Source organism: Paramisgurnus dabryanus, chromosome 8 (assembly GCF_030506205.2).
Source record: "Paramisgurnus dabryanus chromosome 8, PD_genome_1.1, whole genome shotgun sequence".
Lineage (NCBI taxonomy): Eukaryota > Metazoa > Chordata > Actinopteri > Cypriniformes > Cobitidae > Paramisgurnus > Paramisgurnus dabryanus.
Window position 1 is genome coordinate 23,896,996 of NC_133344.1, and position 15,878 is coordinate 23,912,873.

The window sequence follows — 15,878 nt, forward strand, 5'->3', positions numbered from 1 at the left end:
GATAAACCTGTGATGGTTTTCTGTGGCGGGGAAGAAACGTAAGCCTTTAGAATCTAATAATTTACATAAGAGGCACTTGGGCAAAAGAAAAATGCCGGCTGTTGCTTGTTCTCACATGACAGCATTACTCTTCTGTCATGCTAACACATTGACCCCAGGGGATCTTATGAAAAACTTTCCATTATTTTACTCGAAGTCAATATAAATTGAGCAGGACCAAAACATTTTACAGCTGATCGCTGCCAAAAAAGTTAAGTGACGATGTCCCAAGGATGACAGCAGCAATGACAGTGTTATTTATATGACAAAGTAAGTGTTTTGGTTAATGCCATGTTTTTTTTTTAATCAGTGTATACCACTCGGGTGTGCCTCATAAGTCTTGAAAAGTGAAGCCTCTGGCTCTTTGATCGCCCCCTGGTGGCTGGCTGCAGTACAAGTCATAAACCCTGCCCTCTCCATTCAAACAAATGGGACTCTGCTCTAAATAAAAAAATATTTACACTTCCAATAAAAGTTTCCGAAAGATGGTTTTGGTACTTTCAAGTAGTTGTTATCACTCTGATATATGTTCAATTGTTCATTATTGTGGTAAGTTTCATTTTAGCTTGTAATTTTGTGCTATAGAAACGGGGCGTGTCGTTAAGATTGGCGTGGTTGAATTGGTCGCACGAGCGTTTGGAAGGAAGTTTGATACCGTGGCTCCGCCTCTGGCTCCACCGACGATTCCTTCTGCACATGTCTTGGCTCCAAACTGACGTTTTTACGTAACATGGCGGCGACCGTGGTCGGACATTTTTGGCTTCAATTCATTACAATGGTGGGTGGCGACGTCGCATCGTCCATATTTTTTTTACAGTCTATGATACCACTAGTCAACTAAATGAATATAACCTGGCAAAGATGAATGCACATTTATATATTGAATCAATAGATTTATAGCATTTTGCAGAAAAAAATTATCTTTGAAAATCAATTTATGGATTTGATTTTTTATGTTATTATAACCTAAAGATGCTTCATCTTGTCACTTTCTTGGTATAGAAAACAAATTTTTACCCAAATTAGTCTAATTGGATTTATTGCGTTCTGGAACCAAATTTTTGGGTAAACCATCCCTTTAATACTCTCTTCGGGAACTGAGAGAGAGAGAAACAGACACCGGGGGAGGTAGAGAGATCATTTTTTAATTTTAAAAACTCTTTTAATTACAAAATGATTCAGAAAACATTCACAAAATCAAATGACACAGGGAGAGAGAGAGAGACAGAAAGACAGACAGACAGACAGTTGAACAAATGCACAACCACAAAAGCACAACCACAGTCAGGTGAAGGGGCAAAAATGCAACACAGGAATATGAAACACTTTTTAAATAAATCACTCTCTTAGCCAGTGACGGTTGGTATTTTGTGATTTTGTGTCAGAATCCTCTATGAATACACGAATCTGTACCATAGTACCTTTACAAACCAGTCGCCTGCAGTGCCTCGCCAACTTTATTAGACATCCAGTGGCTGTGATCCAGTTCATCTCCTCATGTGAACTCTGTAAAACAGAAGAGCAGGTCAGCCTAAGTATTTCAGTTTATAAATGCTCAGCCAGGATGTACAAAAACACATGACTATTTTATTGATCTTTACGATTAAGATTAACCATACTGAAGTTATTCTATGCATGTATGCTAAAACTTTAAAAAAGCCTTCCAACATCTTGATGGTAAATCTGCAGGTGGAATATGAAACTCCATCAATGAGTAAACGAATGAAGAGTAAAAGAAACGAAGGCAGAGCTTTGATCAAACGACATCTCGTTCACCGACATCACACCCAAACAATGAGATTAAAGTGCGCTTAAAATACCCATGCACCTGACCAAACTTGGTAGATTTAACTTAGCCCCTTATAACAGGAAATGTCTGAGGAAGTATCTGCCAATGCATGTAAATGTAAAGGAAGGCAACAGGATGTGGTCAAGGGTTCCTCAAACAGCATTTTACCATCATCTAGAGCCAGTTAATGTTGCAATGTGTCTGCAAACCCACTGCAACAGTGCAGGCCCAGGCCCTGCTTATGCTGCATATGTTTTTACAGCATTTCCATAACCAGACCTTTGCTCCCACATAGTTTTATGAATGCTGGCGGCAGTCTAAGCATGTGCTTATCATATAAAGATGTTTATTTTATTCCTGTAAAACAGCCATGTGTAAGAGTTGATGTTATAGGCCATCTATGCTATCTGAGGGGTTCAAGACATAAAACAGCAGATGTTTCTCTACATTATCGTCAATTTACGAGACTTTTCAGCTCATAGTAGCATGTAGAAACGGGTTTAGCGTGTTGTACGTGTGATGAATCCATGCAGGAATGGCGAATCCAGCACAGTGTTTGCTGTGATTCTGGTGCTCAGATACTTACTGGTGTTCTGATTCATAGTATTTATGGATGGGTGGGCTGTGACCTCACAGGGTTTACCACAATGATTGTTCTTAAAGATAGTATGAAAGTGTTTAAAGTGATTTTGGACATATTTTGATGGATATATTTTAATAGACCCTGTCCGTAGTGCATTTTGATTGTTGACTGAAAAATGTTTTTAATTTTATTTCGATTTAAGAAAGATGTTTCTTTAGTTCATTTGAACCCACTGTGAATAAAATGTGCATGACTTTTGCTGAATAGGCAGGAGCTGGCTGTGCAGGAGATTTCTCATTTATAATGCATGCAGTGGTACTTGCTCTATAATTCAAGCCGTTATGTGTGCTCGGATTCAATTTTAGTATTTCAGTTGGAATCAGCACTCAGGGGAAGGAGACAGATATAGACAATCCTCTCTGAGCTTCATTAATCAGCATGAGCATTTAAATGCAGGCTTTTATCACATTTATATCATCACAATTCTATGACTTACATGTTACCACAATCACAAGTGAAGTAAGGGCACATGGGCACAAAACATTGTGGTACAGTGATGGTTAGATTCATGCTTAAAGGTCACGGCAGCACACAAATCTGTCATGCATTTGTCATGCAGACCCTTTGTTTTCTCACTGTCCACCCAAGGCTATATATGGTGGTCCTGTCTTTTTCAAAGATTATTCTGGGACACTCACTTCCTGCATAGCAAAGAGTCACTTTCATTGTCATTGAATCCTGTGTGGGTGTGACACTTGTGGAAACCTTGTTTTACAAAATAGCTACATTCCTAAAATACAATACAGGTAGTTAGTAGTTGTTTTTATATATCCTGTTAGACTCCATTGATCTCTATACCAGTGGTTGCTACAGGGGTCAGGTTTACAATGCACATTGAGAGTAAAATGGCACAATAGAACATTTTTTATTACAAAAGTAAACATAATTGTCCTTACATTTAAATGTATCAGAATAACAGTGAACAGCATGTGCCAAAGATATGCAGATGACAGACTGAACAGGAAAAGTGACAACTTAAATACACAAGCAACAGCAGGAGCAAACAATGTGGAGCAAACTATTATGTTAGTATTAGCCGTAATAACACCATTGGTTTTGATTAAATCCCCAGCGTTTTGCACCCTTTTTGAAAGTCGATGCATCTATTTATTTAGTTACATCTTATTAAATGCATTATTCAACCCAATCAGAAAAACAGCATACCTGTAAAAAGCTTCCCTGTAAACCTGATGCACTATATATAAAACATAATGGCATTAATTTGACCACTGACTGTCCATTCTTAAGGCATTAAGAATACACTGAGAACAATAGCTTTACTGGTGCCAGCAGTCTGAGTAGGCAACACACCCAGATGGAGCCGTGCCATACAGTATTGACAGTTTGATCCTGCAATTGAAATCCATGCCATAATCTAATAATGAGATTAGGAGCATTTAAATTGAATTTAATTTAGTGATTTCAGATAGTTTCCGAATTGGATTTAATGCATATTTTTAATCAGGAACAATGTGCTTAAAAAGTGTTGTTTATAGAACAGCATTTCAGTGCATTTTATTTTCAAAATATTTTTGTTATCCCCATTAAAAAAGTGCAACAACCAATCATTGTCTATTTGCAAGACAAGTTTTAATGCGCCTAGGGGTTTTGAGGGCCTAAGCAAGATCATGAAGATCAGCCTCACTGGTACCATGGTAATGTTTGACATCGGAACCCAATGTTGGACTGCCTTCAAAACACAACGTTGGCAGAGTTAACAACAACTACTGATTAGTGATAGGACAATATATTGCAAAGGCCGATATTTGTATTTAGTTTTTATTTTCAGCATCGGCTGATACATTTCTCTATTATTTAAATTTGATGTTTGTAACAAAAAGACACTTAGTGTGACTCAAGTCCGACAGACAGTAAAATGACCAATCATTATTCACTTTTTAACATGAAGTTATGTTGTGTCACACACAACACCACACTAGTTTAACACACTTATTCAAACAGTACCATAAGATGTCAGATCCACATTAATTATGTCTTGTTATATGTTTTTAAAAGGCTATATTTATAAATGTTATGCGTAACTAATGTTTTTTTTTGTTTGACCAGTTTTTTGATTATCTCTTATTTACTGTGATAACATTTGTGTTACATTGGCCTCATATCGGCCATACAGCTTTCTTAATATTGGTATCGCCATCGCCCATAAAAAAAACCTCATATGGGTCGACCTCTACTACTGAGATTTGTGAAATTTGTTTCAAGGAAAAGTTTCAAAAAATTATGCTAAAGTATCTTATTTTGAATTTATTTGAATATATTTTTTTTATATTATTACAATTATTTAATTTGAACACAATTTTTAACAGTTTAAATTTGTACATTGCACCACCAAGTTTGAGATACAAAAAACAAAAATTAGTATTTATTATTACAAAATACTGAAAATTTATTTAAACTAGATTTATAAGTTTATAGAATAAAGTGACACATGTCATAAATGTATCATGTTATTTACTGTAATGCAACCAAAATATGCATGTCATGTCAATGACTCATATACAGTAGTGTGCAGTTCAGCTGATTGTTAAAAACCTAAACTTACTTTAATGTAAGTGATCAGAGTATAATTTTTTTGGTACATCTATAAGCCCCATGCCTCAAAAGGGTATTCTGGTAGTCAAGCCCATTTATGATATCATTATTCTGAAAGTATATGGCGGAGGAATAATATCTCGTGTAAAGGGCGTTCCTTGTCTACAGCAGGATTTATTGTCTACAGCTCGTGTGTGATGATGCGTCTTTACAAACTGTCCTACACCCCATTCACAACAAGAGCTGCTCTCCGTGCAGGACACCGAAATGAGCACAAACACGTCACAAGAAGACGCGCGGCATGTATCAGACAGACGGATGCAGGTGACTTTGAAGAGTTGACTGCGGGAGAGAGAGGATCATTGTATAATCACGAGCACACAAAGAGACTGCACGAGCGCTTCTTTTCAAACTATGTCTGCTACCAGATCGTTTATTTTTATTTTTACATAAGTCTTAATATCTGTCGCATGGACTTTAACGTTTAATTTCAGGTTTTGTCGAATTATTGGACATGACGATAAAAACCACCCCGCCAAACTTTGAAGGTTGAGCAGATAAGAGATACTAGCATTTACTCGCGTGCACACTCGTGTAAGCGTCGATATTTTGTGTGATTTCAAAAAATAAATAAATAAATTAACATCGGACTTTTTTAAGCATTTTTGACGCAGCCGTTCAAATGCTGGGATGGATTTGTGTTGTTTGTATTGTGCTTTTAATGGCCATGCTGTGGCCACTGGTGAAGTGTTTTGGAGATGGGAGTCACTCAACGTTGCACTTTCAGGGGCTTGAAATTCCGCGCAAAAAATCCACGGAGAGATGCGAGTCAAACTGTGGCACGGGGCAAGACGAATCACCCACGGTCGCCTTGATATGCAAACCCTCGACCTTGGCAAACTACCTCCTGAAACATTGCATGAGTTTCTGCAAGCAGTTACGGATACCAACATTGAACTGGCGAATGAGTGCTTCTTTACAGACGATTTTCGGCGCTGTCTGGCCCTATGACTGTCCTGTCCATTTTATCCGAGATCATTTGCAATTAAGTGATGATGGATTGGTGGCGTTAGACTGGGCTGTTGTTGGTGCAGCACATCACAAGAGACGCAGGACTTCCAGTAACTCCACAAGTCCCATCCTGCTCATTATACCCAACTCTTTTGGAAAAATCACCAGGAATGTGTTAAAGGTAAATGTGCCTACAAACAAATGTAGAGTCCTAGACTATTGGTGAAATGTCCAGTGCCTTCTTTGTTGTTAATAGATAAGAGTTACCTTGACAAAGAAACATTGTTACAGTATTGCATGCATATTTGACAAATGTGATCTGCGACTTGCATGCATTTTTATCCCTTAAAGTCAAACCCATGACGTTTAAGAAGCAAATTGAGTACTTAAATGTCCAATGCTTGCTTTGTTGTTAATAGATAAGAATTACCTTGACTGATACACATTGTCACAGAGAAAGTAGTTCAAACTGCTTAAAATTCATATCATGAGAAATGAGCAAAACAAAACAAAGTTATTAATTCCGGTTCGTTTGCAAATTAGTTTTGCATTTAAAATAACGTTGTCTGGGGAAATGGAAAAATGCAAAGTGATGTTTGACTGTTTTGCATATCAAAGTAGATTTAGGTTACCGTTGTCCATCATAAACAATGCAGTCTGAATTGTACATTTTGTTATAAGATGCATGATGAAAAGGCAGAAGTGAGTCATCCTGCTTAGGATTTTACTCATTCATTTACACACACACACCCCATTTGAAGCTCACTCTATATTTGAGACCTAAAGCTCCAGGCAACTCTATGTAAACAAACTAGGTTGACTTTATGAGAAATGTGCTCAAGCAATTTGTTTAACTGTGCATGGCAGAAAGCAGATTCAGTGTGTTAGCTGGCACCTCTACTTGACGCTGTTCTTCGTTTCGGGCATGACTGAGAGCAGTGATGGGGAAGTTATCTTTGTACACAGATGGCATTAAGACTCACCCCAGCCTTGAAAGTGTCAGAAAAATTAAGTTATCTCTGTTGATGTTTCTTTGCTTACTGTAGATAAATAGTCCTTTAATTGGTGGTTCTCCATTATTTTTAGAGGTTTGGCCATGTCTGTTGTATGCTTGTGTAATTGTAGCCCAAACGTCAAGCCAAAAAATTATTCAATTTAAGTGACATAGATAAGAATATTTATTTATGTAGTGCGTCATCATGTGCTTAAAGGAATAGTTCACCCTTAAAATGAAAATTGGCCCATATTTTACTCACCCTGAAGGAATCCTAGATCGTAGATGTATTAAATAATACCCTGGCTCTTTTTAGCTTTGTAATGCATCAAATAGTGTCCCATATTTAAAGCTTCAAAAAGTGTATCCATCCAAAATGAATCCATGTCTTACAATATGAAGCAATGGGATTTTGTAAGCAACTTATTTGTGTATTGCCATAATGCAGTGATTATAATTTATAAAGTTTAAAATAGGGATGCACCGATATGGAAATTTTGGCCGATAACTCTTTATATTTGGGGGCCGATAACCAATATATATATAGTCCGCTAAATATTCATATTAATTTCACAATGAAAAACTCCCAGACCGCGGACATCTTGTCTTTGCACTAAACCAGCATACTCTTCTTAAGCCCGCAACATGTGTCATCTTTGTGCTATGTCACAGAAAGAACCAATCAAAACTCCACATGGCCAGCAATGAGCAAGTGAAGTGGTTCAACAAACCGAAATAATCCATCATTTATCGGCTTTCATTTATCGGCCTAATTTTGCTATCAGACCGATAATATTAAAAATAAGCAGTTATCGGCCGATAACGATATGCCGGCCGATATATTGTGCATCCCTAGTTTAAAATATATAAAAATCCAACTTGAAAACAAAACTCATCGCTTTACTTCGGAAGACATAAAAAAGTCGTATGTTTTTGATGGATGGGTAAAATGGATGGTACTATCCAAAGTCATTATAAAGCTGAGAAGAGCCAGGATATTATTTAATATAACTTTGACTGTGTTCGGCTGAAAACTGATGAGGATGAGTAAAATCCGTGCTAATTTTCATTTTTAACTATTCCTTTAAATAAAGTCTTGCATATTTTTGAGGTAGTAACAGGTTTGTGTGGTTTACCCCATGTACTGTAGATTACAAAATACAAATTTCACACCTCTGCTGTGCTGATGCACTCTAAATTACTTGTGTGTGTGTGTGTGTGTGTGTACATGGATGTTGTTTTCACTGGTCGCACTTGACTAGAAGAAAGGTTGTTTCAAGTTTGCACATCAAAAACAGCAATGGACTGCATCAACAGCTGTTGCTGACAGTTCAGAGAATTAACGTAGATAAGAGACATGGAAATCCTGTGGTTAGAGGCAGATCTTATTTGTATTTCTACAGAAAGTCAAATAAATTTGAGTCTTTTCTTGATCAAGGTAATACTTTGATCTATGCACTTATCTGTTGAAACAGGAATGAGATTTGAATCTGCTTATGTCATATTAGCACTAAGGGTTAATGTGTCTGGTGCGTCTGTGTTAACTGTTCAAGGGGACATATCATGAAAATCTGACTTTTCCATGTTTAAGTGCTATAATTGGGTCCCCAGTGCTTCTATCAACCCAGTAACTTAGTTTTGGTAAATCATTCTTTGCAAGCATGTGAAAAAAGGTCATTAAAATTTGTCTCCCCCTGTGATGTCAGAAGGGGATAATACCACCCCTTAATCTGTAATGCTATTTAGTGCAGAGATCGGCTCATTTGCAATTAAAAGGACACACCCAAAATGGCACATTTTTGCTCAAACCTACAAAGGAGCAATTTTAACATGTTATAATAAATTATATATATGGTACATACATACTCTGGGAACACCAAAGACTTATTTGACATCTTCAAAAAGTCTTGTGAAATGTCCCCTTTAAGTTGAGTGCTGCTCTGCTTCTTATATAAAAACAATGTAAAGGAAGTCATATAAAAAGTTTTATTTTTGACGTGTTTTATGTTTTTATGATTTTAGACTAAGAAATAAATATAATGCTGTCAATAACAAATCAAGTATATTTAAATAGCCACATACATACCTGTGACAATTCTTCAATTCTCCTCCGCTACCCCAACTGCATCTCTTGTTACATAATCTTTATTTATTATTATCTAGCAGTATATAAAGTTTGTAAGGTCAAGTTCCCCAACATGGACAGCAAATTTAATATGTTTACATATATATCTCAAGGACTCTGAAAATATACAAATGTAAACTCGCAAAATGTTTTTTGCACACTGGTGAATTGTTGGTTATGAAGCTTCGTCAGGCTTGCCAAACTTGTTGAGGAATTCGGCGGCAGGCGTTCTGGTCCTGTCCTTGAGTTCTTGTGACATAATTTACACAGCCCTGATGTTAACACGATACAGTGACAGACCAAACTAGTCAAATAGCAATGTCCATATTATTGTTATGCATTTTTTTTAACCAATAGAGTTTTAGAACAGTGAACTGTATACTTTAAAATACTTATTTTACTCTGACCCAACACTGCTTATTACATGTGTGGAGAAGATTCAAGTAAAACATCTCTGTTTATATGACAGATGCAACTACGACCCCACTGTGCTAAAACGAGCGAATGTTTAAACATTTTTGTTTTTCTCCTCAGCTCTGTGAGGCAGGTCTGGCTCACGGTTACCTCCCCGTGGTCTTTAACCGACGGAGCCAGAATGGGACACCGCTTAGTACTGTTAAACTGCAGCAATTCGGTAACCCGACCGACCTGCGGGAAGCGGTGCGATACATTCGCTATCGACAACCAGCGGGTCAGATCTATGCTGTAAGTGAGAGCACCGGTTCAGGACTTCTGCTTTCTTACCTGGGAGAGTGCGGCTCATCCAGTTACGTGACTGCTGCGGCTTGCCTGTCTCCGGTTTTTCGCTGCCAGAGCTGGTTTGAGAACGGCCCGACCTGGCCTTTCCACTGGGCTCTTCTGCTCTATCAAAAAGTCTGCCTCAGCAGGTAGGGCTTTGGGGGACACTTTCCAACTACTTTGATCCAAATTAAAATACAATGCTGTTGCCATAGCGACTTGCTATTCATATCCAGTGCTATTGATTGACTAAACAGCTTGACTGCTTTGAGATCAATAATGATAACAATGCTCTTCCATGCAGCTCCTCACTTTGTTGTCTTTAATGATTGTACTTTTTGGAAAATCTCATCCACAGGTATAAAACTGTTCTTGGGGAGCACATCCACACAGACAACTTGTTTTCCAGCTGTTCCTTGAGGGCGATGGAGGAAGCCCTGTTTTGTCAATCTGGCTTAAAGGGGGCATCAATGGATGGAACAGGTAGCTGGGAGGCGTACTGGGAGTGCAATGACCCTCTAAGAGACATTGATGAAGTGGCCATCCCTGTACTGTGTGTGTGCAGCCAAGACGACCCCATCCGAGGGGAAGCCCGGGCTACGCTGCCTTTAGAGCTTTTTGAGAGTAACCCCCATTTCTTTCTGCTGTTGACCGGGCACGGAGGCCACTGCGGCTTCTCCACCCCAGACGAAGGTGCGTATATCTGGAGCCACCAAGCTTTGCTGGAGTTTTTTCGCGCAACCACCGATTTTTTCGCTGCGGAGGAGCGTGCCAAGTTGGCGGCCAGGCGTAGGGGGCTCGGCGGGGCTGGCAAGACTTTCCGTCATCGCAGCGTGAGCACATGCAGGAGAATGCCAGTTTGCTCGCATAACATTCACGCCATTTACAATTGGCAGAGGTCCTATACTAGATGATGATGATGATGTGGGTCCCCTCATTTTCTCACATTTTTTGGGGACATGGAGAGACTGCCTGGTTTTGGGATCCAGATACAGCACTGGACACTGCCAGAATTTGCACATAAGGGAGAATCTATTGTATCGCTGCTGTTTCAACTGTAGCTATGATAACCAGCAAAATATTTAATGCTGTTGTCGGCAATTAGAAAAAATGTCACAGATCTCAGCATTGAATGGCATAACGTAAACTAGCCTTGGTTTGTTTCAAAGTGATTGGTCGAAATGTTAATTCTGTACCTCTCTTGAATGCTTTATTACTTCAGTTTAGAGAAGCATTATGTAAAGCAGCTCTCCGTCTACATTTCGGCATCTCCCTCAGATGTACTTTAATAGGTTTGCAGAACTGTGTGCATAGTATATTCTGTGCATACAATAATAAAAAGTGACATTTTCTAGATGTAATATTATTCTTCTATGAGAGAGTTTATTTTGAATGGTCTCTGTTGTATTTAAGAGGGAGTCTGTGAAATAGCAGTTAGGCGTCAGCACTGCTGGGGTTTTTGTATGGCGTCATTCTGAGGTTTCGGGGAAGCTTGTCTCCATTGGCATGGGTGGAGCTTGCTCTGCAGTTTTTCACATTAAACACTGTTGTTTTTCTATGTCTCTTTTTCTTTTCTACCCTTTTCTCTAACTCAAATTTCTGATGTCTTTCTGGTATCAAACCCCATGTTTGTATGTTAAATTATCTGAAAACACAGGAGCTTTAATTAAAGGATTTCACCTTATCACATTCATTTGAGTCGAATAATATGTATACATGAAATGCTCATGAGATTAATTTGTATTTCCACTACTGTTCCAGAAACATGTCTTGCTAATTTAAGAGGACGCCGGACATCTCCAAGCTAATTGCTAGAATTTGCACATGGATGTAGTCACGAAACTCCACAGTGTCTGATCCTGTTATCACACAGTTTGTTTATGCATGACCAGACTTTTATATGTGACAACCCCAAATATAGCATCAGCCGGGAGTGTGATGTCAGAGAGAGGGGGTATCTGATTAAAAGAGACACTGTCGGCAGACTGCAGCTTAAAATGCTCATGGTGAGAGATGGCACTAGAGAAGACACAAAGCTATAAAGATGTTGCACTTAGGTTTTTTTTCATAACTAATTTATACATCCAAGCTATTCTACTATTTTAATTAGTATACGGCTAGGCAGTATTAACCTCACTACTATTTTTACACTCTTTGGGCACACAGTTTTAATGATTATTATGAAAGTGTTGTGGGTTTGTGGCCATCAACATGTCTTCATCCTATTCAAGGGGCCCTTGAGATAACAAAGCATTTCTGTCTGAGCCCTAATTTAATTTCTATTGCCCTTTCAAGAACAGCATTTGTTAAGATAATTGTTTGTATAGTCCTTAATCAGTTTTAATAATCGTTACCTTTACAACGTTAAGCTCTTAATATGACATGATTGCTTACCTTGTTTGCCAGTGATGGTGATTCGAGTTTGTATTGTGATAAATAAAACGAATACATGGGTGATTATGTGCAGACTGTACGTGAATGTATGTGCAATAATGTTTAGAAAGTATACGAATGTTTAGATTTAAAAGAAGTAGGCCTACCTACAATATCTCGTGCATCTTGACAGCACTGCCTTATGGTGCCATCTAGTGGATGATGGTTAAAATTAGGCATGACTATACACAACCTTCTACTTTTTTTAAGAAATGATTGTCAATTCAATGCTTTCTCGTTTTGTCGGATCTCCATCCCTTAGTCTGTGACCTAGAAACCGATCAAGCTCCACTATCTCGAAGGACATTTATATATTGTAGCACAAGTAGGCGAGGAAGCTTCCTGTGGAGTCATGATGAGCAAGGGGGATGCACAAGTGTATTCTTTTCTGGCATCCTAATGGGGTGGAGCTAAGGCACGAGGAAAGTGGCTTAAATCTAGTCCAAGACCAAAATGCATGTTTTGTTTGAGCTGTCTTAACTGAAACAGCTTGCACTGACATATTTAAAAACATATCAGTGCCATTGTTTTGTCTCAAGAGGCACATTAGTAATGTTTTTTTCAGGGTATATTTGTACAAACTAAATGTTTTAATGTAACTAAGGCCTAATCCTGGATTAATCTGAAAACGGGGGTTTAAGTATAACATACTGAACATGTCCTTTAAATAAAACATTTTAAATACAGAGATAATATGTTAAAAGGGCAGAGTTCATATACTGTCTCAAAATGGCACGGTTGGGGACACTTAAAAGTACTAAAGTAGAATTTCTTTGTATATTTAGAACAGAATAGTGTGTGAAAGTAGAGATAATCCTGCAGTTTTCAACTGTAATTGGACAAATGTAAAAATTGGGCTAGTTTTCATTTCTTTTTGGCGGGTTTTAAGTTGTCATTGGGCTGGAAATTTTTGTTGGACCTGGCAACCCTGCACCATAGGAAATGTAAAATTGTGAATCGTATAATAGGTGCTCTTTAAAATTTTAACTTGTGATAAGTTACTGATATAAAAAAATCATATCCTAATAATGATTACAAATAAAAGCAGCTTGTATGTATCACCTTCAAGTGTCATATTGTAGTGAGCAGTCAATGTAACAAAAATTTACTTGATTGGATAATATGAAAAAGGCTAAAATGGGATGGCAAGGTTCAGTTTATTTTTTCACAACATTATCTATTTATGATAATTTAAGAATTATTTGCATGACTTACACTCTAAAAAACAAACGGTGCTATATAGCACCAAAACAGTTGCTTTGGATCGTAACGATAGAAGAACCATTTTTAGTGCCATATAGCACCGGTGAAGAACCAGTGAAGCACCAGTGAAGCACCTGTGTAGAACCATATAGTGCTATGTAGAACCATATGTGGTGCTATATGGCCCCTATATGGTTCTACACTGGTGCTTCACTGGTGCTTCACTGGTGCTTCACTGGTTCTTCACCGGTGCTATATGGCACTAAAATGGTTCTTCTATCGTTACGATCCAAAGCAATTGTTTTGGTGCTATATAGCACCGTTTGTTTTTTTAGAGTGTACATACGACGTCTTGCACGACTCACAACTACTTTTATGGGATGTTTAAAGGTGCAGTGTGTAAATTTTAGCGGCATCTAGTGGTGATGTTGCAAATTGCAACCAATGGCTTAGTCCACTGCTCACCCCTCGCTTTTGAAACACATAGAGAAGCTACGGTAGGGATGGGAATTGATAAGAATTTAACGATTCCGATTCCATTATCGATGTTGCTTATCAATCCGATTCCTTATCGATTCTCTTATCGATTCTCATTGGGTGAGGGAATAAGTACAAATTTGTATGTTTGTATTAACTCGCTTTAATATCTGTTCAGAAGACACAGAACAGAGTATACACACATTATGTGTAGCAACCTCATGAACAAACTTAAAAGTAGGTTTGCTACTTCTTAAAGTAAAGTCCAGGGACCTATAGTCTAGGGCAGTGTTTCTCAACCAGTAAATGTGATAGGACTAGGAATTAATAAAACAGAACTAGACTGACATAAAACCTGCAACTTTTGGTTATGCATGCATTTGTTATTTTCTTTTAAAGACATGATGCTGGACAAAATACAGCAAATAAACCTACCGAAATGCAGAGGCATCTACTGTTGCAAACGGATGCAAACCCTTTACCACAAACTTAGTCACTGCTCGGCAGAGGGGGACACTACTTGAGTATTTTAGTTTCATTTTCCAAGCATCTGTGCTTTATCAGAGTGTTGTCTTGGAAAAAAATTACTTTACTAACAAATGTTCACTACATTCTAAAGCATAGAATCATACTGTGTATTTATATTGCATATTCAAATTAATTTAATACATAATTACATAAAAATTGTGTACTTTTACTTTTGAGTAAAAGTACTTTTTACTTAAGTAAAAGTAAAAAACATTACTAGATTTTTAATGTACTTAAATATTAAATATAAACCAAAAACTTGAAATTATGAAATGTAGTGGAGTTACAATTATGATAATATTTGGAATGTATGTTTTCAAAAAAATACAAAAACACTGATAAAATACAAATACTTGAAAATGTACTTTTAGGTAGAAATACTTAAGTAGTGTCCGCCTCTACTGCTCGGTGAAATGTGTTTATCCTCGCCTCGGTCATTTTATTCCTCCCTGCCTCTGTAAACGGAGTAGCTAGAGGTCCACGAGAGATACTTTCTGCAATCTCTCTGAGCCAGTGTGAGAGCCAGCCAGACTCTGGCCGTCAGCAATTTGATGGACAATGACACCGGATATTATCCGTATAGTAAAAGTTTACATAATGAAATGGCGCTCACATTAACATTAACACATTACCTTCTGCATTAATAACAGATGGCGTCCTGTTAGCTCCGCTGGTGCTTGACTCACTGGTGTTGTTGTGTATAGTGTATCAAACACGCGACAGTCCTGCAACGCGACCGTATTGTCTTATGTTCGCGTGAAATATAAGTTACTGATTCAACTGTTTCAGTGTTTCGCGAAGCCTCGCTCTGCCCACCACAAAATATAACCAAACTTTGGATCGTTCTGCCTCGATGCAATGTTTGCTGCGTTCTAAACCAAAACAACACAGCGTGTGTGTGACGTCATTTGCAACGAGCGGAACCGATAAGCGGAATCGTTAAGCAGGCATGCTTACAGTTCAAAGGAATCGATTCACTGGGAACCGGTTCTTAAGTAGAACCGGTTCTCGATTCCCATCCCTAAGCTACGGTAGCTGCCACTGGACAAACATGTCATAGTCGGAGACAACTAAGTAAAAAAATTGTCCATTAAGGGCTTCTGTAAAAAAATGGCGGCACAAAATGGCGACTTCCATGTAAGGGGACCCTCTTTGTATGTAGATAAAAAGGTCTTGTTCTAAGGTAATAAACATATAACGGTTCATTATAAAAGGTCTTTATACACCCCTGATAATATAGTTTTGTATATTATTTTGCTTTTCTGTCAAGAGATACTTCTAAAAATTACACACTGCACCTTTAAATTGCATAAATGCATAATCTAATCCTTGTAAAAAATTATAG

The 15,878-nt window shown here is 37.9% G+C and overlaps 1 protein-coding gene across 1 annotated transcript; it reads left to right on the forward strand.

Annotated features, from left to right (window-relative positions):
• Nucleotides 1–5,186: 5,186 nt before the first annotated feature.
• abhd15a (abhydrolase domain containing 15a) lies at nucleotides 5,187–11,451 on the forward strand. Its single transcript, XM_065281082.2, has 3 exons — nucleotides 5,187–6,216; nucleotides 9,689–10,041; nucleotides 10,251–11,451. The coding sequence occupies exons 1-3, from the start codon at nucleotides 5,707–5,709 to the stop codon at nucleotides 10,804–10,806; spliced, it is 1,419 nt and encodes a 472-aa protein (XP_065137154.1). The 5' UTR covers nucleotides 5,187–5,706; the 3' UTR covers nucleotides 10,807–11,451.
• Nucleotides 11,452–15,878: the final 4,427 nt, after the last annotated feature.